The sequence below is a fragment of the Pristis pectinata genome, chromosome 18 (genome assembly GCF_009764475.1).
Source record: "Pristis pectinata isolate sPriPec2 chromosome 18, sPriPec2.1.pri, whole genome shotgun sequence".
Taxonomy (NCBI): domain Eukaryota; kingdom Metazoa; phylum Chordata; class Chondrichthyes; order Rhinopristiformes; family Pristidae; genus Pristis; species Pristis pectinata.
The window spans coordinates 3570068-3597378 of NC_067422.1; the positions used below are offsets into that span (position 1 = coordinate 3570068).

At 42.7% G+C, this 27311-nt stretch overlaps 1 protein-coding gene across 1 annotated transcript in view; it reads left to right on the forward strand.

The window, feature by feature from the left end:
• Positions 1–318: 318 nt before the first annotated feature.
• Positions 319–27311, forward strand: part of LOC127579779 (sodium-coupled monocarboxylate transporter 1-like) — a 68118-nt gene continuing 41125 nt past the window's right edge. Inside the window, 4 exon segments of the mRNA XM_052032698.1 lie at positions 319–478; positions 615–676; positions 14063–14202; positions 20044–20109. Coding sequence (XP_051888658.1) covers positions 333–478; positions 615–676; positions 14063–14202; positions 20044–20109 — 414 coding nt within the window. The 5' untranslated portion in view covers positions 319–332.

A 27311-nucleotide genomic window follows, 5' to 3' on the forward strand; every position in this document is an offset into this window, starting at 1 on the left:
TTCTGGCCACTGTCTGTAAGGAGTTTGTACGTCCTCTCTGTGTCTGTGTGGGTTTCCTCCGGGTGCTCCGGTTTCCCCCCACATTCCAAAGGCATACGGGTTAGGAAATTGTCGGCATGCTATGTTGGTGCCAGAAGCATTACGACACTTGGGGGCTGCCCCCAGAACACTCTACGCAAAAGATATATTTCATTGTATTTCACTGTACATGTGACTAATAAATATCTTAACTGATCAATTTTTAACATTTAACTATGAACTTTTGGACTTCTTATCAGATTTATTGCTTCCATCTGTCCTTTTGAGCTTTAACTTTTGCAAAAGGAACAGCCATGGCAGAGAGCAATATCTTTCAAGTCTGGGATTATGTTGTTTTTGCTGCTATGGTGCTTGTATCTGCAGCAATTGGATTTTTTTGTGCTTTTAAAGACAGTAGGTCTGGACAAGAATCAACTGAAGAGTTCCTAGTGGGAAGTAGGTGAGTACACATTTAAAGGTTATCAGAACAAACTGTTAAAAATCTAATACCTCTTGTAAAAGCGTCTTATAATTAATAAAAGAACCAATGATCATGCTTCATGGAATTAAAGGTTGTTTGTTTCTTTTTTAAATAGACAGATCTCTGCATACCCAATTGCTCTTTCATTGGCTTCGAGTTTCTTGTCTGCCATTACAGGTATCTGTATATTGCACTATGAAAAATCTTAATCATATTTACATCACATTGTAAATTGCTGAGCATAATTGAAGCTGGTCTGTAAACATGTTAAGCTGATGTTCCCCTTTTATTAAATTGTACTTTTTCTTCTGCGGATGTTAAGTCTCCTACATGTTCATTCCCCTACAGTATGCATCAGTGAGTCGATGATAGCTTGGAGCTCAGCCTCCAAGCCTCTGCAAGTGCCAGCTGCCAACTGGAGACCAATAACTTAGATTGGAGTAACCTTAGTTTTGGAGTGGGGGAGACATGGGTTGAACAGTTTCCCCTTTGTCCTGTAGATTGGCTCTGCTCCAGCAGGAAACCTGTAAAGAGACTCTTGCCTTGTGTCACAAACCAGCAACAAAAGAAACACACTGAGCATGATTCAGTGTTAAAAACTATTTTATTAATCACTACTTATGATAATACGTAAAATAAAAGTAAAAATGTTAGTATGTTAGAATTCAAGAATGTTAAACCTCGAACGTTAACCCCAAAACTAAACTCTTCGTGTGTGTGTGTGTGTGACAAAGTCCAAAACTCCCAGTTCCGGAATGGTTCTTAAAGTTCAGTTCCGCAAGCCATAAGGTGAAACATGAGCAAGGGCTTCTTCAACAACCACCGTTGTCTGAAGATAAGATGTAGATGTAGAAAAACATAGAGAGAGTACATACGAAATCCAAATGTTCCACGATGGAACCCAAACGACACTTCAGTGTTTACTCGGTAGTGACTTCCTCACCCCGAAAAGCATCCGAACCGTGGTCGTCCACATACAAATACCTGTTTCCTTCTACAGGTCAGCAACAAAGTGAACTCCACCGGATTACTTCCAACTTCCATACATGGATTTCAGTGGCAAACACAGTTATCGTTTCTCATCCATCGATAGAGAAAACAAGCAGGCTGGTGTCTCTCTCCCTTCTCTCTCTCTCTTCTTCTTCTTCTTCCTTCAACAACGTCATTACGTCCTTTACCTTCTATTGACGTAAGCACGCCCCACACACACATACACACACACTCTCTATCTTAAAGGGACTTTTACTGAGTCCGTAACACTTGTCTATCAGAAAACAGCAGAACTTGTTTGATAAGAATGACCAGAACATCAGGAGCTAATTAGCCAGAAATGCAAGATGGATAGGAAACTCCACCATCTTCCAAGGAAAAAGAAACAGCTTTATGCGCACCTGAAGGACAATGTCCAACAAAAGATTGCTAACGTAAAGTGTATGTGGTAGGTGGAAAGAGTGCATGAAGACTAGCAACTTGCTGATAACTGTGACATACATGGATTCTTCAGCGGTATCGAGAGCCCAATTAGCTGAAAGTCGAAGATGTTGGAGAACTTATCAAGGAATGAGCAGCAGTTAGCATCTATTAGAATGCTTCTAAGAAGTTCACAACGGTGTCACCGTCCCTGATGTAGGTATCCTTCACTCCAATCCACTGCAAACTATTCAATCCAGCCTCACTGCCACTGCAGAGTGACAAGTTGTTGAAAAGGCTATAAGATGATGGGAAAACAACAAGGTCTGGAGATCAGATGCTAACCCTGTTGAAGTTTTATAACTAGGCAGAGAGGAACTTCACAAACAAATTCACAATTTCATTTCCCATATATGAGAAGAAGTGGACCTGCAAGGGGGCTTCAGAGATGTTGTAATTATGGCCATATTCAAGAAAGGAGATAAATATAATTATGGTAAGTATTTAAGGCTCTCCCTGCTGTGTGCCACAGGAAAAGCCATCCCTAAGGTCCCCTTAAACCATCATCTGTTAGTGGCCAAAGACTTGCGTTTGGCCTCACCCTGGAAGTGGAGGAGGCAGAGGACAGACATGTCGGTGTGGGAATGGGGAGGGGAATTAAAATGGCTTGAAACCAGGAGTTGCAGAAAACTATGGCAGACAGAGAACAGGTGCTCAGCAAATCAGTCGCCTAGTCTGTGCTTGGTCTCATCACTGTAGAGGTGGTCACATAAAGAGCACTGAATGCAATAAACAAAGTTGGAGGAGGTGCATGTGATTGCACGAAGGTAAATTGGTTTATTATTGTCACATGTACCGAGGTACTGTGAAAAACTTTGTTTTGTCTGCCATCCATATAGATCATGTCAGTGCATTGAGATAGTGCAAGGGAAAAGCAGTAACAGAATGCAGAATAAAGTGTTGCAGTTACAGAGAGAGTGCAGTGTAGGCAGACAATAAGGTGCAAGGCAATAATGAGGTAGATTGTGAGGTCAAGAGTCCGTCTTACTGTACTAGGAAACCGTTCAATAGTCTTATAACAGCAGGATAGAAGATGTTCTTGAGTCCGGTAGTACATTCTTTCAGGATTTTGTATCTTCAGTTCAATAGGAGGGGGGAGAAGAGAGAACGTCTGGGGTGAGTGGGGTCTTTGATTATGTTGGCTGCTTTACCGAGGCAGTGAGAAGTGTAGACAGAGTCCATGGAGGGGAGGCTGGTTTCCGTGATGTGCTGAGCTGTGTCCACAACTCTCTGCAGTTTCTTGCAGTCTCGGGTGGAGCAGTTGCCATGATAAGCTCTAATGCATCCGGATAGGATGCTTTTTGTGGCGCATCTATAAAAATTGGTGAGGGTCAGTGGGGAAATGTCAAATTTCTTTAGCCTCCTGAGGAAGTAGAGGCGCTGATGTGCTTTCTTGGCCATGGCATCTTCATGGTTGGACCAGGACAGGAACTTGAAGCTTTCAACCCTCTCGACCTCAGCAACATTGATGTAAAAAGGAGCATATGCACCGCCCCTTTCCTGAAGTCAATGACCAGCTCTTTTATTTTGCTGACATTGAAAGGTTGTTGTCACCCACTGGGCTCTCTATCACCTTCCTGTACTCATTGTTATTTGAGATTCAGCCCACTACAGTGATGTCATCTGCTAACTTCATCTATAAGTTAGAGCAGAATCTGGCCACACAGTCTTGAGTGTACAGGGAGTAAAGTAAGGGGCTGAGGACGCAACCTTGTGGGGCACCAGTGTTGAGGATAATCATGGTGGAAGTGTTGCTGCCTAATCCTTACTGATTGCGGTCTGTTGGTCAGAACGTCAAGGATCCATTTGCAAAGGGAGGTGTTGAGTCCCAGGTCTAGGAGTATGGAGATGAGTTTTCTTGGAATTACAGTGTTGAAGGTGGAGCTGTAGTCAACAAATAATAGTCTAACATAGGTGTCTTTACTATCTAGATGCTCCAGAGATGTGTAGGGCCAGGGAGATGGAGTCCACTGTGGACCTGTTTCAGCAGTAGTCGAATTGCAGTGGGTCGAGGCTACCTGCGAGGCTGGACTTGATGTGTGCCATGACTAGCCTCTCGAAGCACTTCATGATGGTGGATGTCAGCCACCGGGTGGTAGTCGTTAAGGCATGTTACTTTATTTTTCTTTGGTACCAGGATGATAGTGGTCTTCTTAAAGCAGGTGGGAACCTCAGATTGAAGTAGGGAGAGGTTAAAAATGTCTGCAAATACCACCACCAGCTGATCAGTGCAGGATCTAAGGATACGGCCGGGGACTCCATCCGGGCCAGATGTTTTCCATGGGTTCACTCTGGAAGAGTGATCTGATGTCTGCAACGGTGACTGTGGGTACAGGTGGATTGGAGGCTGTCGGGGTGGGTGTGACATTCCATTCCCCTTCAGTTCAAAATGTGCATTGAATGTGTTAAGCTCATTGGGAAGGGATCACAATCAGATTTATTATCACTGTCTTATGACGTGAAATTTGTTGTTTTGTGGCAGCACTACAGTGCAAAGGCATAAAATTATGATAAATTACAAAATAAATAGTGCAAAAACAGGAATAATGAGGTAGTATTTATGGGTTCATGGACCGTTCAGAAATCTGATGGCGGAGGGGAAGAAGCTGCTCCTGAAAGGTTGAGTGTGGGTCTTCAGGCTCCTGTACCTCCTTCCCGATGGTAGTAACGAGAAGAGGGCATGTCCTGGATAGTGAGGGTCCTTGGTGATGGATGCCAGCATCTTGAGGCACCAACTCTTGAAGGTGTCCTAGGTGATGGGGAGGGTTGTGCCCATGATGGAGCTGGCTGAGACTAAACCCTCTGCAGCCTCTTGCGTTCCTGTGCATTGGAGCCTCTGTACCAGGCTGCGATGGAACCACTCAGAATGCTCTCCAGCGTACATCTGTAGAAATTTACAAGAGTCTTTGGTGACATACAAAATTTCCTCAAACTCCTAATGAAGTAGAGCCGCTGGCGTGCTTCTTCATGAGTGCATCGATGTGTTAGGCCCAGGACAGATCCTCTGAGATGTTGACACCCAGGAACTTGAAGCTGCTCACCCTTTCCACTGCTGACCCCTCAACAAGGACTGGTGTGTGTTCTCCCGACTTCCCCTTCCTGAAGTCCACAGTCAATTCCTTGGTCTTGTTGATGTTGAGTGTGAAGTTGTTGTTGCGACACCACCAGCCAGCTGATCAATCTCACTCCTGTATGCTTCCTCGTCGCCGTCTGAGATTTCACCAACAGCAGTGGTGTCATCTGCGAATTTATAGATGGCGTTTGAGCTGTGCTTGCCCACACAGTCATGCGTGTAGATGTGCTGTTGCGTTCAATGTCAATGATGAAATATCTAAATATCAAGATATCTTCATTCACTATCTACGTATAATTGCTAATGTTCTTGGGTATATTTTAAAGCAGGAAGATATTCCATACCAATTTCCTTAATGTGCAATTCTGTGCCAGCATTCCTAAGGTATCAAAATTCAAAAGCAACATTGCTATTCTGTAATTGGTCACTGGAAATTTGACTATAGTACCAAAACCTGTTTGTCCATAGAATTCGGGAATTTTTAATTGTAAAATGTATTTTTATGCATCCCAGTTAACAAACTCTGCAGCAAGGTACCACAGTGACTTCCAACTCTCAGCATATTAAAGATGTGTGTGTGTAATTATATATACATATTATTTATATTGTGGTGAGTGATAGGGTTAATAATGAAAGCAGATTCAATTGTAACGTTCAGTAGAGAGCTGGAAAGATATCTGAAAGGAAGGAATTTGCAGGGCTAAAACATGAAGGAGGGAGAGTAGGACTACCATTCAGCCTATTGAATCCACCCTGGCTCTGTGCAAGATTGGTCTTGCATAGAACCAGGGTGGACTCAATAGGCTGAATGGTCTTTTTCTGAAGTGTAACTATTCTACGACTATACGTAAAGGTAGTCACTATATCTGCATAAATGCACTATTCATACCTCAAGTATTTAAATATCTGATCTCTGGAAGGTGGATGAAGGGGTGAAATCATACATGACAAAAAGGAATTTAGGATCGTGGTCTATTCTATTTTCAAATCCCTAGTAAATCTTATGGAAGAATATAATAGTAGAATTATTGCAATTACAAAGCAGTTTCTGTTTGATTCTCAGGCATGTTACTGAAACCTATCCTAGTTTCCAAGGCAATCAGCCAAAGTAATTTGGAGAAAGGTTTAAAAAGTACTACCATAGTGTATTTTAAATGAACCAAATATTAACCTAAGGAAACAATGATGCTTGTATCTGAAAGATATTGGAAAGAATTGGAACCACCATACAAAATTGAAGAAAGGACAAGAGTCAAAATTCATCTGGAATTGTTGAATATTAGATAAAAGAAAGTACAATATAGCACTGAATTTAAGGCCAAAGTGAAGGAGGAATGACAAGAATGTAAAATACCAACAGTGTGGAGACCGTTGAGAAGAACACCTAGTGAACTTGCAGATAAATTGATATCAACTATGAATCCAGTTCGTTAGGAATAATACTAAATTCTGTTAAATTTATTTAATTCTAATGAAGATTTAAAATAACAATGGCACTTTTAACATAGCAAAGTGTCCCAGGGCATAATTAAACAAAATTTCACACCCAGGCTGCATTAAGGACATGTTTACTTCTGATGACCAAAAACTGAATTAAAGAAGCATATTAAGCAGCATCTTAAAAGGGGAAAGTGAGGACAAGGTATTCTTAAATATTATTAAATCATGAAAATAATAACTATTGGATCAAAAGTATCATAGCTTATGATATCAATAAAACAGCTGAGATTCTTTTTCAGTCCTGATGAAGGGTCTTGGCCCGAAATGTTGACTGTTCTTTTTCCCTCCATAGATACTGCCTGACCTGCTGAGTTCTTCCAGCATTTGTGTGTGTTGTTTGAGATTTTTTTTGTTTATTTGTGTACATACAGTACAAACTCAGTGAAAGTCCCTTTAAGATAGAGAGTGTGTGTGTATGTGTGTGTGGGGCGTGCTTACGTCAATAGAAGATAAAGGACGTAATGACGTTGTTGAAGAAGTCAGTAAGAAGAAGAAGAAAGAGAGAGAGAGAAGGGAGAGAGACACCAGCCTGTTTGTTTTCTCTATCGATGGATGAGAAACAATAACTGTGTTTGCCACTGAAATCCATGTATGGAAGTTGGAAGTAATCCGGTGGAGTTCACTTTGTTGCTGACCTGTAGAAGGAAACAGGTATTTGTATGTGGACGACCACGGTTCGGATGCTTTTCGGGGTGAGGAAGTAACTACCGAGTAAACACTGAAGTGTCGTTTGGGTTCCATCGTGGAACATTTGGATTTCGTATGTACTCTCTCTATGTTTTTCTACATCTACATCTTATCTTCAGACAACGGTGGTTGTTGAAGAAGCCCTTGCTCATGTTTCACCTTATGGCTTGCGGAACTGAACTTTAAGAACCATTCAGGAACTGGGAGTTTTGGACTTTGTCACACACACACACGAAGAGTTTAGTTTTGGGGTTAACGTTCGAGGTTTAACATTCTTGAATTCTAACATACTAACATTTTTACTTTTATTTTACGTATTATCATAAGTAGTGATTAATAAAATAGTTTTTAACACTAAATCATGCTCAGTGTGTTTCTTTTGTTGCTGGTTCGTGACAAAATTGGGGGCTCGTCCGGGATAGTTCCCAAGGTTAACGAGTGTCGTCTGGGATTGTACCCCAGATTGACGAGATTTGTTCGGGATTCAATCCAAAGATTTTTGAGGGAGGTCTGATAAATTCTTTTTAATTGGCTTGTGTGTGTGGAAACCAGCAGCAATGGATATTAAGGCATTTTTGGAGTCACCAACCCAAAAGGGATTGGAGGTGGCGAAAAAGGATGATTTGATAAAGATTGCTACAAGGCTAAACCTTACAGAAGTAAAGCAGTCTATGAGAAAGGCAGATATTCAGAGACTGATAGCTGGCCATTATGTGGAAAAGAAGGTGTTTGAGAAGGAAGTGTTAAAACAGTTTCCTGGCAGTGAAATAGCAATTTCTGAGGCACAGGTGCAGCTGGCAAAGATAGAGGCTGAACGAGAGCAAACCCAGTTAAAGATAGAAGCTGAACGAGAACAAAAGAGATTAGAGGCCGAACGAGAGCAAACCCAGTTAAAGATAGAGGCCGAGCGAGAGAAATTAGAGGCCGAACAAAAGCTAACTCAGATGAAGATAGAGGCTGATCTAGCAATGAAGCAGATGGAATTGAAGAGGATGGAGCTGGATAGTGAGGAGAAGGAGAAACAGAGGCAGCATGAGTTACAAATGAAGCGTAGGAGTTCGGAATCTGATTCTGATGATGGTTTTTCAGCCAGCAGGGAGGTTCGATTAGTCCCTCCGTTTGAAGAAGATCAGGTTGATCAGTATTTCCAACATTTTGAAAAGGTTGCTGTGAGTTCAAACTGGCCAAGGAAAGGATGGGCTCTTATGGTACAGAGTGTGATTAAAGGTAAAGCTCAAAAAGCTTATTCTGCTTTGTCTGTTGAGGATGCAGCTGATTATACCAAGGTAAAACAAGCTATTTTGAAGGCCTATGAATTGGTCCCTGAGGCTTATAGACAAAAATTCAGAGACTTGAGGAAATCTGCAGATCAGACTTATATGGAATTTGCCAATGGAAAGAGAATATGTTTTGAACGATGGTGCCTGGCTAAAAATGTAGATGGGGATTATGATAAATTGACAGAATTGATACTGGTGGAAGACTTTAAAAGATGTGTTCCAGCTGAATTAACAACATATTTAAATGAAAAGGCAGTGGAAACTTTACAAGAAACTGCTAGGTTGGCAGATGATTATGCTTTAACCCATAAATCCAAATGGGGACAACCTAAAACCTTTCAAAAGAGTTACAAAGACAATCCAGGTAAACCAGATATTAAATTGGGAGGTAATCAAAAAGGAAAAGATGAAAAGAAGCCAGGGCTGGAGAAACCTGTTGAGCGTACTTGTTATTACTGTAGGAAACCTGGCCACGTGATATCTAATTGTGCCCTTTTGAAGAAAAAGAAGGAAGCTGGGCCCAATGCTTGCTTTCAGGCAATTAAAAATCAAAAAGGTTCAGGAGATGCTGTTAAAGATCAGTCCTTGCAAGAGGGAAAAGCGGAAAAGTTGGAGGAGGTGAGAAAGGAATTCCGTTCGTATGTATCAGAGGGTTTTGTTTCACTGAATGATGAGTCACCCCAGGTGCCAGTGAAAATTCTTAGAGATACTGGGGCTAGTCAATCTCTCTTGCTGGACAGTGTTTTAAATTTTGGTGAAGAAAGTGACACTGGTGAAGTAAATCTAGTACGAGGCGTTACAGGTGAGACCATGTCTGTCCCTTTTCACAGGGTGATTTTAAAGTCAAAGTTCGTAGAAGGACCAGTCGAGATAGGGATAAGACCTAGTTTGCCAGTGGAAGGAGTTTCTTTGTTATTGGGAAATGACCTTGCAAATGGAGAAAGTGATCCTGTGGTACGGTTAACAACCAAACCAAGGATTGATGAGTCTGAGGATGATTCAGATGTTTACCCATCATGTGCGGTGACTCGAGCTAGAGCTAAAGAATTAGCCAAGACAGACAGTCCGGTGCAGTCTGATGTGGTTCCTTGTGACAGTCCTAAACAGGAAGAAAATTTTGATGCCTTATCTGAGACTTTTCTGTCTTCACTGGAGGATCAACATCCTTACAGTGAGCCTGAATTTAAAGATTTGTCTTTGTCAAGGAAGGATTTTATGGTGGAACAGACAAAGGACCCTGAGTTGACAGAATTGAAAGAAAAAGCTCTCTCATGTGAGGAGATTGAAAAGGTGCCAACTGGATACTATGTCAAAAATGGAGTGTTAATGAGGAAATGGAGACCTCCTCATGTTCCTGTTAATGAGGAATGGGAAGTTATTCATCAGGTTGTTGTTCCAAAAGTTTATAGGGATGAGATTTTAAACCTGGCCCACAGTATGCCTTTGGGTGGTCATTTTGGTGTGAATAAAACTGTAGGGAAGATCTTGAAACAATTCTATTGGCCTGGTTTGAGAAAAGATGTGGTGATGTTTTGTCGAACCTGCCACACATGTCAGATGGTAGGTAAACCTAATCAAAAACCCCCTGTGGCTCCTTTGAAACCAATTCCTGCTTTTGGTGAACCCTTTTCGAAGGTGATTGTGGACTGTGTTGGCCCCTTACCAAAGTCTAAGACTGGAAATCAGTATTTGTTAACCATCATGTGTGCCACTTCTAGATTTCCAGAGGCAATACCCCTTAGAAATATTAAGGCCAAGACGGTGTCAAAGGCTCTTGTAAAATTTTTTACCTTGTTTGGTTTGCCAAAAGAAATCCAATCTGATCAAGGTAGTAATTTTATGTCAAAAATTTTTCAACAAATAGTCTATGAGCTGGGAGCAAAGCAGATTGTATCATCTGCATATCACCCAGAATCTCAAGGAGCTCTGGAGAGATTTCATTCTACTCTCAAAAATATGCTGAAGACTTATTGCTTTGAAAACACCAAGGATTGGGACGAAGGTATCCATTTACTTTTGTTTGCCGTTAGAGAATCGATCCAGGAGTCAATCGGATTTAGTCCGTTTGAGCTTGTGTTTGGACATAGGGTGAGAGGACCTTTGGAGTTGTTAAGAGAGCAATGGGTTAATGAGGAAGTTCACTTGAGTCTGCTGGACTATGTCCAAAAATTTAAAACTCGGTTGGAGAAAGTCTGCCAGCTAGCGAGAGAGAATCTGAAAACAAGCCAGATAAGAATGAAGACATATTTTGATAGACGTGCTCGGCCTAGGACATTCGCAGTGGGGCAAAAGGTGTTGGTATTTTTCCCTAGCCAAAATAATCCCTTGCAAGCTCGTTTTTCTGGACCCTATGTTATTGAATCTCGAGTGACTGATCTAACATATATAATCAAAACACCAGATAGACGCAAGAAAACACAACTCTGTCATGTAAACATGCTAAAACCTTATTATGAGAGGGATTCAGTTGTGGCCTTGGTGGATGGTGAAAAGGTTGTTTCTAGAATGCCTGATGTTGATGTTGAGGAAGGCCAATTTAGACCAAATATTGTTCCATCGAAACTAAAAAACCAAAATATCCTGGAGAACCTTGAAATGAAGTTGGACCATTTACAAGTTTCACAAAAACAACAGATGAGAGAATTAATTTTAAAATTTAAAAATCTGTTCCCAGATGTTCCAAACAGAACATCGATAATTACCCATGATGTTGATGTTGGGGATGCAAAACCAATCAAACAACACCCATATCGAATGAATGTAGAGAAAAGTAAACTTGTTGATCAGGAAATAAAGTACATGTTGGAAAATGATATTATTAGACATTCTACTTCAAATTGGAGTTCGCCCTGTGTTATTGTACCTAAACCTGATGGAACTGTTAGATTTTGCACAGATTACAGGAAAGTGAATGCTGTAACAAAGTCAGATGCTTACCCTATTCCTAGGGTGGATGATTGCATAGACAGAGTGGGAAAGGCAAAATTTCTTACAAAGATTGACCTATTAAAAGGATACTGGTGTGTTCCATTAACAGATAGAGGAAGGGAGATTTCAGCCTTTGTAACCCCTTCTGGATTGTATGAATACAATGTTTTGCCATTTGGAATGAAAAATGCTCCGGCAACATTTCAAAGAATGATTAATTCAGTGATTCATGGGTTAAAACATACAGATGCCTACATTGACGACTTAGTGACTGGGAATGATACATGGGAGGATCACATCTCTGCGTTAGAAAGGTTGTTTGAAAGACTTTCCAAGGCTAACCTTACAGTTAACTTGGCTAAAAGTGAATTTGGCCATGCCACTGTGACGTATCTTGGTTATGTTGTAGGTCAAGGCAAGCAAGCTCCTGTTCAGGCAAAAGTTCAAGCAATATCTGAGTTCCCTATTCCCACAGGTACGAGGACTGTTAGAAGATTTTTGGGAATGGTTGGATATTACCGAAAATTTTGTAAAAATTTTGCTGATATTGCTCTTCCCCTAACTAATCTTCAGAAGAAGGGAGTAAAGTTTGTTTGGACAGATTCTTGTCAAGAAGCATTTGAGAAGCTGAAAGCCATTTTATGCTACCATCCTGTGCTCAGAACACCTGACTTTGAAAAGCCATTTTCATTAGCAGTAGATGCCAGTGATGAAGCTGCAGGAGCTGTGTTGTTGCAGAAGGATGACCTTGATGATATTGACCATCCTGTAGCTTACTTTTCAAAGAAGTTTAATGAGCATCAAAAGAATTATTCCACCATAGAGAAAGAATTACTGTCGCTTGTTTTAGCCTTGCAACATTTCAGTGTATATGTTTGCACCGCTCAGAAACCATTGACTGTGTATACAGATCATAACCCATTGGTGTTTCTGAGCCGAGTCAAAAACAAGAACAGAAGGCTGTTAAACTGGAGTTTAATTTTGCAAGAGTTTGATCTCATGATAACTCACATTAAAGGCAAAGATAATGTGATTGCTGATTGTCTTTCCCGATGTTAAATGGGAAACATGTATCTGTACTAATCTGATAGTCTGTAGTTGTGTAACATGATAATTATTAACATTACTAACTGTATGCGCGGTTAAAATTTTCTTGGGAAAATTTTTTTTTTAGGTGGGAGGTGTTATGGACTCAGTGAAAGTCCCTTTCAGATAGAGAGTGTGTGTGTATGTGTGTGTGGGGCGTGCTTACGTCAATAGAAGATAAAGGACGTAATGACGTTGTTGAAGAAGTCAGAAGAAGAAGAAGAAAGAGAGAGAGAGAAGGGAGAGAGACACCAGCCTGTTTGTTTTCTCTATCGATGGATGAGAAACAATAACTGTGTTTGCCACTGAAATCCATGGATGGAAGTTGGAAGTAATCCGGTGGAGTTCACTTTGTTGCTGACCTGTAGAAGGAAACAGGTATTTGTATGTGGACGACCATGGTTCGGATGCTTTTCGGGGTGAGGAAGTCACTACCGAGTAAACACTGAAGTGTCGTTTGGGTTCCATCGTGGAACATTTGGATTTCGTATGTACTCTCTCTATGTTTTTCTACATCTACATCTTATCTTCAGACAACGGTGGTTGTTGAAGAAGCCCTTGCTCATGTTTCACCTTATGACTTGCGGAACTGAACTTTAAGAACCATTCAGGAACTGGGAGTTTTGGACTTTGTCACACACACACACGAAGAGTTTAGTTTTGGGGTTAACGTTCGAGGTTTAACATTCTTGAATTCTAACATACTAACATTTTTACTTTTATTTTACGTATTATCATAAGTAGTGATTAATAAAATAGTTTTTAACACTAAATCATGCTCAGTGTGTTTCTTTTGTTGCTGGTTCGTGACAACAATAAAACTCTAAGATGTGCCATTCTCAACAGCTGTCAGATAAGTTTAAGCATAGGGGACATTTGCAAACTGGAGTACAAAGTAAAAAGTATATGGATACCAGTCACCTAAAGCAGAAAAGATTCCCGAAAGTGGTTTCACTAATCTTAAGAATAACCACTTAACAAAGAATTTTTCTTCCTGGCAGAGGATGATTAACCACCAGCCCCCACTTTAAACATTCATTTCCTCCACTACTAGTGGACTGTGGCTGAAATACTGCTTGTGGTGCAGCAGTCTGCTAAGGTCCCTTCCTAAACCTTCAACTTTCATTGAAGGACAAGGATGGCAGGTACATGTGAATGGGATCACAAACAATCCAGATATGGTCATGTAACATTATTCCTTCTTTGTCATTGGGATAAAATCCTGTTCTTTCCTACCTAGAAGCACTGGAGGAATATTTTCATCACATGCGATTCAAGCAGAAGAGCCATCAACATCCCAACAACAGACAGTTACAGAATAAATCTGACCTTGTTATATCAGCCCATATTGCAAGATTTTATTTAAATGGCTCTACTAATAACAATTTAGAAAAACTATATATCTACATGCTCAGTTGATACATATGATAAATCCTGTATTCTTGACATCAGATAACAAAATTGCAATAGGTTTATACACATATGAGAGTGTAAAGTACTATTTTTGCTTAGTGAGCCTTTGCTAACTATTTTTTGCAGTAATTGGAAATCCAACTGAAGTATACAGCTTTGGGATGATGTTTCTGATGTTCGGCTTCACTTGGTTCATTACAATGACAGCCACTAGTCTGATCTACATTCCACTGTTCTACAGACTAAACATAATTAGTACTTATGAGGTAAACAGTTTTTAATTTTCACTTCCAGTTTTTACTTTCTTCCTATTGTGTTCTTGTTAATGGACTCTTACATCCTCTAGTTCAGTGCGACACAACTTTTCATGGGGAGGGTAGGATTTGTAATCCAAATCACTTCTGAGGTCCACTAACAGAAACGTGTTTTATTTTAACGATACAGGAAGTCCCCGGATTACGAACGAGTTCCGTTTTTGAGTCTGTTTGTAATTCGAATTTGTATATAAGTCGGAACAGTTACATACAGTTCACATCTAGCGTCAATTAGTCAAATGTTTGTCTTAGTATATAGTATATATTTTGCCTAAAACATCATAAATATAATAATGCAGTAATAATAATAATAAATGTAACTACAGTACAGTATTTATAATTGAGAGAGAGAATGTGTGTGTGTATAGGTATAAAAAACATTGAAGAAACATTTCTTACTGTTTAGATAGAAAAAAATAATGATTAAAGGTTAACACTTACTCTCGTTCCAATTGATGTCTTGCATACCGGAAGGAGCCTTAATTAACAATTGTTCTCCCTCGGGCTGACAAACCGCTTAAAACGTGCAGTGTTTTGAGCGTCGCGCAAAGTAGTCCGCCCGTTCGGTAGTACGAACCATTGTGTGTAACTTGATTTTTAAAAAAAAAATATAGGCTTTACGGAGGTCGGTTTGTAAGTACGGGCGTTCACAACCTGGGGACTTCCTGTACTTTACGGATGCTGACAATGTTTAAAGACACAAGTGCTGTGGTTCTTGTTGCTCCACATACTGCTTCACCTACCACCCTCACTGCTGCACTCATCAACTTGCTGATACTTTCAACCTTGTAAATGACCTCAACATCTGCCCATAAGGTAGAAAATTCCAGGTTGGGCAGCACCTGTGGAGAGAGAAAAAGATTTAAAGTTCAGGTCAATGATTTTGAAAATGTTATCCATGTTTCTGCTTCACAGATGTTGCTGACCTGCTGAGTCTTTCCAGTATTTTCTGTTTATATTTCAAATCTCCACCATCTGCAGTAGTTTGTTTTTAAAAAGCACTTGCGCCTTTTTCAGATTGTTGAGAAGAAAGGATTTTATTTCAATGGACCAACTAAAGCCCAGTCGTCACTAGCACTGGTGGAACCCTGACACAAATGGAACTTCTGAAGTAAACTCCAAAGCCATTCAGTAAAGAAAAGTTATGGTGAAAGTATTTTTTTAGAAAACACAGCTCTTCACGCCTTCCTTTCAGAGGACAAACATTTACCATTTAGTTGAGAAGCTGGATGCCACATCCTCCACAGTACTACCGCTGGTATCTATGGACTTAGTAATGTCACAGGTTGCTTCTTTTAAGGAGTTGAGGTTGCCCTAGGATTTCGCTGTTTTACTCCCATAACCTCTGTTGGTACTACAAAAAAAAAGGCGACCCATATCAATGTTAAATGGGACAACCAATTTCTGTTTCAGCTGCATGATTATTGATAACCCTATGGCTGGATTAGCTAGGATTGTGAGTGGCCAGATGGGACTGAAGTGCCAGCTGGGTGGGTTAATTGTGGTCTGTAGGTTGGATGTTGTGCACCACAGCTCTAGTTAGTATGGAGGAACTTTGAAACATAGACTTCTTTGTGACTCCAATATTCCCAGTCGGAAATGGCAAACTGAATACTGTGCTGGTTTATTTGCCTTTAATTTTAGATTTCCCTAATCTGTACTATACACCATTTACTAAATGTGAGTCTTAGACCTTCACTTCCACTTCCACACAGCTACTATATATTTTTTGCAAATTGTTTGGTAATGAGTCCATCACATCTTCACTCTCCTGTGTAGTTAACTCTCTTCTTCTGGATGATTACTATGCTAAACGTAGGGAATGTCTTTTATTCCTGACAATAATACATAGCGCAGGACATGAAGTTTTTTGATTGGGAACCTGAATAATTGCTACCAGAGGAATGGGCTCTTCAAGCCCAGAAGGTGGCGCTAAGACCTTCTTTGTAACAGTTTATCTGTTTCACAGACAGTATGGAATGTGGTTATGTGGACTTCAGTAAAGCATTCAACAAGGTCCCTCACCCTAGGCTGATCCAGAAGATTAAGGCACATGTGATCCATGGAGACATGGTAGATTGGATTCAAAATTGGCTTGGCCATAGAAGACAAAAGGTAGTAGTGGAGGGGTGTTATTCTGATTGGAGGTCTGTGACCAGTGGTGATCCACAGGGATCAGTGCTGGGACCTCTATTGTTTGTGATTATATATGATTTGGATGAAAATGTAGGTGGGCTGATTAGTAAGTTTGCAGACAGCACAAAAATTGGTGGAGTTGTGGATAGTGGAGGAAGGTTGTCAAAGAATACAGAAGGGTCTAGGTCAGTTGACATATAGGTAGAGTAATGGCAGATGAAATTTAATCAGGACAAGTGTGAAGTGGTGTACTTTGGGAGGTCAAGAGTAAGAGGAAAATATACAGTAAATGGCAGGACCCTTGGGAGCATTTCTGTACCCAGGGATCTTGGGATGTATGTCCATAAGGTAGAGAAAGGTGTACAGCATGCTTATCTTGATTGGTTGGGGTATTGATTATAAGAGTTGGCAAGCTGTGTTGCAGCTATATAAAACTTTTGGTTAGGTCACATTTGGAGTATTGTGTGCAGTTCTGATCTCTACATTACAGGAAGGATGTGGAAGCTTTGGAAAGAGTGCAGAAAAGTCTCACATAGATGTTGCCTGGATTAGAGAGTATTAGCTATAAGGAGAAGTTGGACAAACTTGGATTGTTTTCTCCAGAGTGCTGGAGGCTGAGGGTCCACCTGACAGAAGTATATAAAATTATGGGCAGGTGGATAGTCAGAGTTTTGATCCCCATGATAGAAATGTGAAATACTCGTGGGCATAGGTTTAAGGTGAGGAGGAGGGGAGGTTTAAGGACATTTATGAGGCAATTTTTTTTTACACAGAGAGTGGCAGGAACTCACCCCCAAAGGTAGAAGCAGATATAATAGCAATATTTAAAGGGCATTTAGACAAGCACATGAAAAGGTAGGGAATGGTCCATATGCAAGCAGATGGAATTAGTTTAACTTGGCTTCATGGTCAAAAGGGCCTGTTCCTGTGCTATATTGTTCTACGTAATATGTTGCTAGGCTGCAGCTGCCACCAAAAGCCTATGACTGCGCAACTTTGCCTCCATTTAGATGAGTTATCTGTGCAGAGACTAGGAAGCCTACATCCAAAGTTTAAAAAGTGCAGAGTCTGGGGTACCCAGTGATGGAACATTTCAAAATCAACTTGCTATTTGATTTGACTGATGCTAACTTCTGTGTATTTGGTGTTCATAGGTTGTTTAGTTCTGAATACAAAAAGGGTGAGAAATTGAGGAGAACACTATTTATTTGCTAACATTACAAAAATTGCTTCAACAAAGATTAAAGGTGTTAACAGCTTCTTTCCTGATTTCTTGTAACAGTTCACTATTGTTTTTGCCTTCTGCAACTTCAGGTTTAATCTTATGAAGACTGCATTTCATCTCCTTTTGTTTCCTTTCATGCCATCGTAACTTCAATCTGACTGTGGTATTTTTTTACCTGAAAGTGAAAATTTCTTTCCAAGTCCAAAACTATTCCTGTCATAGAAAGATACAAACTAGTAGAAGGACTAGGCCACTTCAGCCCTTGGGTTGTTCTACAATTCAATGAGATGTCATTGATCTGAGTGTAACTTCAGCTCTGCATTTCCACTTACTCCAGCAAACTTTAGTTCTCTTGCTTATTAAGAATCTGCCTTTTCTCCTTCCATCCCCTTTGAGAAAGGTTCCAAAGACTCCCAACCCCTGAGAGTCAAAATTTTACCTCATTTCTGACTTAAATGGACAACTTATTTCATACAGCAACCCTCTAGTTCTAGATTCTGCCACAAAATGGAAAAACCCTCTTCACATCAAGGCCCCTTTGCATCTTGAATGCTCCAATCAAATTCACTCTCCAAAACTCCCGCAAATTCAAGCCAAGTTTGTCCAACCTTGTTAGCCAACTTGCCCATCCCGCTATAAATGTAAAAAAAATCTTCTCAGAGCTGTTTCTAATATATTTACAGCTTTCCTTACATATGGGGCCATGGTTCTACATAATATTAAAGATGTAGTCCCTATATAATTGAAGCATAACTCCCAGCTTTTGTATTCAATTCCCCAGCAATGAATGATAATCTGTTAGTTTTCCTAATTACTTACCCTATCTGTACACTAACATTTAGTGAATTATGAGGTAGGACTCCTGCATCTCAGAACTCTCCAATCTCTTACCATTTAGATAATACACTATTTTTATTTTTCTCTTGCCAAAATGGACAATTCTACTCTTTCCCATGTTGTTCTCCAGTTTCCAGATCTTGGCATACTCATTTAACCTATCCATATCACTTTGCAGCATCCTTAAGTCCTCTTCACAACTTACTTTCTCACCTACCTTTGTTTTATCTGCAAATTCAGTAACTATATCTTTGGTGCCTTCATCCAAGTCATTTTATATAATAGCAACAAGTTGAAGCCCCAGCACCAATTCTGGTGGCACACCATTTGTTACATTTTACTAATCAGAAGAAGTTCCATTTTTATCGACTATTTTCTGTTACCCAAACAATCCTTCATCCATGCCAATATGTTACCTCCTATACCATGAGCTTTTATTTTCTGCAATAATCTGATGTGGCACCTTAATAAATGCCTTCCAGAAATCTAAGTATGGTATATCCACTGGCCTGCTTTCATATACATCACTATTTCTTTGAAAATCTCCAATAAAAAGGTCAAATGTGATTTTCATTTCACAAAATTGGCAAATGGGAGAAAAAGGTTAGCATGGACGTGGTGGGCTGGGAGCCCCACTTCTATGCTGTACAACTCTATGACTAAAACCATGTTGATTTTGCCTGATTCCCTTAATTTTTTTTCTAAGTGGCTATGCAATATTGTCTTTAATAATAATTTCCAACATTTTCCCATGTACAGATGTTTAGTTACTGGCCTGTAGTTTCCTGTGCTCTCTCTTTTTTGATTAAATGAATTTCATGTGCTATTTTACAATCTAATGGAGTCTTCCCTGAACCTAGGGGATTTTGGAACTTTAAAAGCAATGTATAACTGTCTCACCAACCACTCTTTTTAAAATCCTAGGATGAAGCCATCAGGACCTGTGACTTTGTCAGTCTTTTAAAGTGTGTTCAATAATCCAAAATCCCGCTAGGCAATTTTCTTGTTCAATGTTTTTTTTCTATTGTGGAAGCTTTCCCTTGATCTAAGTAGTTTTAATGTGGAAGACAAGAGACTGATCCTGTTAGCAGTGATCAATCATGTTACTGAGAAACTGATCTAAGAAACAGTGAATTGTCTCTAAGATCAATAGTGCTGTTTATGCATTACTTTTTCATCTAGAATGATTGGGATATCAGTATCAGGTTGTAGCTGATGAGCACACCTGGGTTTGTTTGTTTTTCAGAATCAACAAGTTCATTTCCTACTTCTTAACTTGCTAAATTCTGTTGGACCTCTGATTTTTTTTTCATAAACTTGACAATATAGGTTTGTTGCAGGTATCTTCCAAGGTGCCCCTAAATAGTATAAATTGTGGAAGAAATACTATTAAACTCTCTAATGACATGCATCTATTAACAATCTTACTTTCCAAGAAAAATAATTCTAGTATTGAAATGTTATGAATTATTGGGGCCATATAGGTGTTAATGAGCCTATAGTGGAAGAATCTTGACTGAGATAAACTCAGAATAAAGTAGTTATTCTTTGGTTATGAATCAAGATTAAAGCTGACAGAAAATTGTTTTTTACAGTATCTTAACAGAAGATTTGGAAAGATGGTGAGATACCAAGTTGTTTGTTGCTTCATGATATATATGGTAAGTTCAAAGGTACATTTAAAAATGCTTTTCAAATTGTATGTGATTGTCATTGGGTTTTAATACTATTCCTATAATTTCATGTGATTTTGTGTAGTTCCTCTTGGCACTTTTTTGGGCATGTGGACTTTACATGCATCACCAATGCTAATTGTTTGTCTTGCCAACAACTATTGGATTCCCAAATTTTCCCTTAATGAAATGCAATGGCAAATTCTGTTGTTATGAGTTGCTATAGTCTGCTGGGTGCTTTTATTTGGAAAAAATTGTGTTTTCTTTTTATTTTGTTCCACCGGTACTTGCTCAAGGGCCACTAATCGGCAGGATGGCAGATGTGAGATTCCCCCTCCAGTTCCTAAAGGCCTTGAGACCAAAGTGTCAAAAGACTTAATTGCCACACCTGTTTAAGCTGGTTTTCCCTGAGCTTCAATTAGTGAATTTTACCTTTCTGATTGGGGGCAGGGTGGCACTTTTTAACAGCCCATTCTTAAATGATCCTGAGAGATGTCTTCATGGTCTGCTACTATCCTTGTAGGGGATGCAACCAAGTGACCTCCAGGCCATTTTAGAGGGAGGTTAGGAGATGCCAGTGATGCTATGGATGTGGTGGTACATATAGGCCAGAGTGAGCAAGAATGGAAGATTTCCTTCCTGAAAGGACAATCTGGTGGCTTCCAGGTCACTTTTACTGATGCTAACTTTTTATTCTGGATTAGTTAGTTGAGCGAATATAAGTTTCCCATTTGCAATAGTGGGACTTGATCTCGGGTCATCAGATTCTTTGTCCAGATGTCTAGATTACTGTAAAATACATTATGCTACCTTTCAATGATAGAATTCATGAAAGTTGACTCCTCGTCCACTCATCTACCTTGTTTTCTGTGACTCAGTTTGTGAACTGTTCTTATCTTGGTCCTTGGAATCACAATCTCTGAGCTGGTGCAAGGCATGGAAATGATGGGTGATGAAAAAAAAATGGAGGGGGACAAATGTGCTAAAGGTGCATGGTGACTATTGCCCTCATCATCTTGTCAAAACTATTTCAATAGGAATTTCCTAGGGCTTCTCGTGCTTTACGACTACAAATCTCGGCAGTAGGAAGCCACCATTTTTTGTCAATAGCGTAGTGGTTAGCACAACGCTATTACAGCGCCAGCGATCAGGGTTCCGATTCCTGTCGCTGTCTGTAAGGAGTTTGTACGTTCTCCCGTGTCTGCGTGGGTTTCCTCTGGGTGTTCCGGTTTCCTCCCACATTGCAAAGACGTATGGGTAGGTTAATTTGGTTTAAAATGGGCGGCGCGGACTTGTTGAGCCGGAAGGGCCTGTTACCACGCTGTAAATAAAATTTTTTAAAAAATTAAAAAAAAACTGGGATTGTGCTCCACTCTCCTACAGTTATGACAGTTGATCAGAGAAGACTCTGAGGAGTATGACAATGTATTAAATAATGAGCAAAATATGCCTTTGAAAGCATTTCCCTTTGAAGGAAAACATAGAGAATAGATTTGTCATTGAGCCCCTTGAGCCTGTATCCCCATTCTGCAGTGGGTGGCTGTGAACTAAGGCATATACTGTATATCTACCTGTTCCTCCATGAATCCCTTATACCGTACTTCAGGTTAACAAAAATCTATCAACCTCAAACTTAAAATTAACATTTGACCTAAAGTAGTTGTCGTCATAGAAGAGAATTCCAAACCTCTACTACCTTTTTGTGTGCAGAAGAATTCCCTAATTTCATTCCAGAAGCACTGGCTCCATTTCCAGACTACAACACCTAGTTCTAACCCCCTTAGCAATATCTCTATCTTTCTATCCTAACTCTATCTATATCTTGGAAAAATAGTTCAAATCACCATTTAACTTTATGAATTCCATGAATTAAACCCTTAATTATGTAACTATGTAATTTGTACCTCCTCCAACATTTCATTTCTAAGGTCTGGTATCTATAACTATTCTCTTAAGTTGTGGTCCAAACAGAATTTTGAATTACTTCTATTCCTCTGTATTCCAATATAGATATGGAGGCAAGCATTCCATTCAACTTTTTGATTATTTTCCATATCTGTGTTTGACAAGATTGAATGAATTGCAAATCCAACTTGGAAAGCACATCATGTTCCCGCTGCTGAAGCCTGGATACAAGAGGTTTGGGGCTGGAAATTGAACACATTGTGGCGACTCACCGTCTAGTCGGGCGAACCGGCTCGGCAGTCGGGTCGCGCGGAGTCGGAGCGACGAGGCCCAAGATGGCGGCGGGCCTCGTCTTTCCGATCGATGGGGAGAACCCGCGCGCGGGAAAGTCCTGATGACGTAGGACTTACGTCATTGCTGGTTGTTTTGGGCAGGAACATTCTCCCTTAAAGGGCCCGCGCAAGGCGGGAAAATAAACCAGTTCTGTTTGGCAATCCTCCGAGTAGAGTTTTGTTTTATTCCGCGGTAGCAACCGCTACATTGGTGACCCCGACGGTCCAAACGGCTTTTGGACCTGCGAAATGGACGACAGCGTAGCAGCCAACGCAGTGGCCCTCAAGCTGCCCACCTTTTGGACACTTCGGCCCAGCATCTGGTTTGACCAGGCCGAAGCGCAATTCCACCTTCGGCAGATCACCTCCAACTCCACGAAGTACTACCATGTGGTTAGCTCTCTGGACCAGGAGACAGCCGCCCAGGTTGGAGACTTCATCCAGTCGCCTCTGGAGGAAGATAAGTACCCGGCTTTCAAAGACCTTTTGATCCGGACCTTCGGCCTCTCCCGTCGTGAGCGCGCCGCCCGCCTGCTTCATCTGGATGGCCTGGGGGACAGATCCCCATCCGCCCTAATGAATGAGATGCTGGCATTGGCCGAGGGACACAAGCCATGCCTGATGTTCGAACAGGCCTTCCTCGAACAGCTCCCCGATGACATCCACTTGTTGTTAGCTGACGCCGACTTCAGCAACCCCAGTGAGGTAGCCGCCCGGGCAGATGTCCTGTGGAGGGCCAAGCGCGAGAGCGGTTTGTCCGTCAGTCAAATCACCAGGCCGCGAGCCCAACGCCTGCCTCGCCCGGCCCCAGCAACCGAGCAGCCACGCCCCAGGAACGCAGACGACGACACGGGTGACCAGCTGTGCTTCTACCATCAGAGGTGGGGTGCGGAGGCCCGTCGATGCCGCCCACCCTGCAAGTTTCAGGGAAACACCAGGGCCAGCCGCCGCTGATGGCTACGGCGGCTGGCCGCCGACAGAGCCTCCTCTTCGTTCAGGACAAGAAATCTGGACGGCGTTTCCTCGTTGATACTGGAGCGGAGGTCAGTATTTTGCCCCCGACAGGCCGCGACACTCGTGACAGGCCACCAGGTCCTCTACTCAATGCCGCCAACGGTACAACGATACGGTCTTTCAGCACCCGTACGCTTCAATTACACTTTGGTGGCAGCCGTTTTACCTGGACCTTTACCCTTGCCACCGTCGCCCGACCACTCCTAGGAGCCGATTTCCTTTGGGCCCACAACCTGTTAGTCGACCTGCGAAGGAAGCGGTTAGTCCACTCTAGCACTCTCCGGACCTATCCCCTGGGAGAAATCAGCCCACCAGCCCCGCGCCTGGACTCCATCTCCCTTTCTGGCGACGATTTCGCCAAGCTCCTAGCCGAATTCCCATCGATTTTGGCACCTTCGTTTACAAATTCTAGGCCCACACATGGGGTACGACACCACATCATTACCACAGGGCCACCCCTTCATGCCCGTGCACGACGATTACCTCCAGACAAGCTCCGCCTGGCAAAGGAAGAGTTCTGTCACATGGAGGAGCTGGGGATTGTTCGCAGGTCAGACAGCCCCTGGGCCTCCCCCCTGCACATGGTCCCCAAAGCCACCGGAGGGTGGAGGCCCTGCGGCGACTACCGCAGGCTGAATGACGCCACCACCCCGGACCGCTATCCCATCCCTCACATCCAGGACTTCGCAGCGAACTTACACGGGGCCCGCATCTTTTCCAAAGTGGACCTTGTTAGGGGATACCACCAAATCCCGGTCCATCCGGATGACGTCCCCAAAACTGCCATTATCACCCCATTCGGCCTGTTCGGATGCCGTTCGGCCTTAAGAACGCCGCGCAGACCTTCCAGTGGCTGATGGACGCGGTAGGCCGAGACCTGGACTTGGTGTTCATTTACTTGGATGACATACTGATCGCCAGCCGTAACCGCCAGGAACACCTTTCCCACCTCCGTCAGCTGTATTCCCGCCTCCGTGATTTCGGCCTCACGATCAACCCGTCCAAGTGCCAATTCGGACTTGACTCTATCGATTTCCTCGGCCACAAAATCACCAGCGACGGGGCAACACCCCTACCCGCCAAGGTGGATGCTATCCGCCATTTTGCCCGCCCCGACACAGTCAAAGGCCTACAGGAATTCCTTGGGATGGTCAACTTTTACCATCGTTTCATCCCTGCAGCAGCCCGTATCATGCGCCCTCTGTTCTCGCTGCTGGCTGGTAAGGGCAAGGACATCACCTGGACTGACGAGGCTGCGGCTGCTTTCGTTAAGGCCAAAGACGCCCTGGCAGACGCCACGATGCTGGTACACCCCAGGACTGACGTCCCGACTGCCCTCACGGTAGACGCGTCCAACACCGCGGCAGGTGGGGTACTGGAACAGCTACTCGAAGGCCGCTGGCAACCCTTGGCATTTTTCAGCAAGCACCTTAGACCGCCTGAACTGAAGTACAGCGCTTTTGATCAGGAACTTCTAGTGCTGTATCTGGCGGTCCGGCATTTCCGATACTTTCTAGAAGGCAGGCCTTTCACCGATCATAAGCCTCTGTCCTTTGCCTTCTCCAAAGTCTCCGATCCCTGGTCAGCTCGTCAGCAGAGACATTTATCCTACATTTCCGAGTTCAAAACTGACATTCAACATGTCTCCGGAAAGGATAATGTCATTGCTGATGCACTTTCCAGACCAACCATCCACAACCTATCCTTGGGTGTCGACTACATGGCCCTAGCTGACGCACAGCAAGCCGGTGACGAACTGCCCAGCTACAGAACCGCAGTCTCGGGTCTGCAGCTCCGAGATTTCTTGGTTGGTCCAGGTCAGCGGACCCTACTTTGCGACGTTGCGACTGGTCAGCCCCGCCCTATAGTCCCTGCAGCCTGGCGGAGACGCGTTTTTGACTCGGTACATGGGTTGGTGCACCCGTCCATCAGATCTACTGTCCGATTGGTCGCCAGCAAGTTTGTCTGGCATGGCCTGCGCAAACAGGTCAGTGAGTGGGCCAGGACTTGTCCGCACTGCCAGACGTCAAAAATCCAGCGACACACCAAGGTGCCACCACAGCAGTTCGAGCCTACCCGTAGGAGGTTCGACCACATACACGTCGACCTCGTGGGCCCTCTGCTGGTTTCAAGAGGAGCCCGGTACCTCCTTACCATTGTGGACCGGTTCACGAGGTGGCCTGAGGCAACCCCCCTGACTGACATCACAACTGATTCCTGCGCCCGGGCGCTGCTCACAACTTGGGTCTCACGTTTTGGCGTTCCTGCCCACATCACTTCAGACAGAGGCACCCAATTCACTTCCAGTCTCTGGGCTGCATTAGCGAACCTGCTAGGGACGCAGCTGCACACCACCACGGCCTACCATCCTCAATCAAACGGGTTGGTGGAACGTTTTCACCGCCATCTGAAATCGGCCTTGATGGCCCGCCTGAAGGGTCCTAACTGGGTTGACGAGCTGCCTTGGGTCCTGCTCGGCATACGCACTACCCCCAAAGAAGACCTCCGCACTTCGTCAGCTGAGCATGTATACAGGGCGCCACTAGTTGTCCCCGGGGATTTCATACCTGCCCTTCGGGACCAAGGGGAACAACCCCCAGCAGTCCTACAAAGACTGCGCAAGAAGCTTGGCGCCTTGGCCCCAATTCCCACCTCACGGCACGGTCAAGCCCCATCCTGCCAGCCCAAGGAACTACGGGACTGTAAGTTTGTTTTCGTTCGCAGGGGCACACCTCGGGTGCCATTGCAACGACCATATGAGGGACCGTTCCGAGTCATACGGAATAACGGATCCACTTTTATTTTGGACATTGGAGGCAGGGAACAGGTTTTCACGGCGGACCGCCTCAAACCGGCCCATTTGGATCTGCAACAGCCTGTCGAGGTTGCCACGCCGCGACGCAGAGCCTAAGCGGCAGTTGGCACAGCCCACGGACCTTGGGGACTGTATCGCCGGTTCTGGGGGGGGTTGTGTGGCGACTCACCGTCTAGTCGGGCGAACCGGCTCGGCAGTCGGTTCGCGCGGCGTCGGAGCGACGAGGCCCAAGATGGCGGCGGGCCTCGTCTTTCTGAGCGACGGGGAGAACCCGCGCGCGGGAAAGTCCTGATGACATAGGACTTACGTCATTGCCGGTTGTTTTGGGCGGGAACATTCTCCCTTAAAGGGCCTGCGCAAGGTGGGAAAATAAACCAGTTCTGTTTGGCAATCCTCTGAGTAGAGTTTTGTTTTATTCCGCGGTAGCAACCGCTACAACATTGGATTATAAGGTCTACAGGAAGGAGAGAAAATCTGGTAGGGGTAGGAGTAGCAATAATGATAAAGAATGAAATTGCTTCCATGTTAATAGACAATAAAACAAGAAGATACAGAGAGAAAACTTTCAGGATACATTGAAAGTAGATATAAGCCTTTAATGGGAGTTGTACATTGGTCCCCTGGCACCAGCAGCCTTTATTTTTATTGCATTGCTCTCATTCCCCAGGAATAGGTCTTTATTTTTAATACATTCTTGTATGCTTTACCTCTTGGTGTGATGTAGTTTCCATTTATGATAAGGACTAGTATACTCTATTAATAGTGTCATTATAGACAAAAATATGAAAATATAATTGCTTTGCATCTCTAAATATTGCAGAGGATAGCATCCCAAACATACCAAGAAAACTAATACTGAATCAGGAATGGACGCTCATTAAGTTAAGATCAATAAATTAATAGGATCAAACAAAATAAAAGTACAAAAATCCCCTGCACCGGATGGTTTCCGTCTCAGGATCTCAAGGAAAATAATGTGAACAATTGCCAATGCACTAACCATAATCTTCCACCATTCTCTCAATTCTGGAACCGTTCCTCTAAATTAGAAAATTTCACAAAGTACTCTTGCAATTTAAAAAAGGTGAGAGAGGGAAGCACCAAAATTGGATCTATTGGCTTGA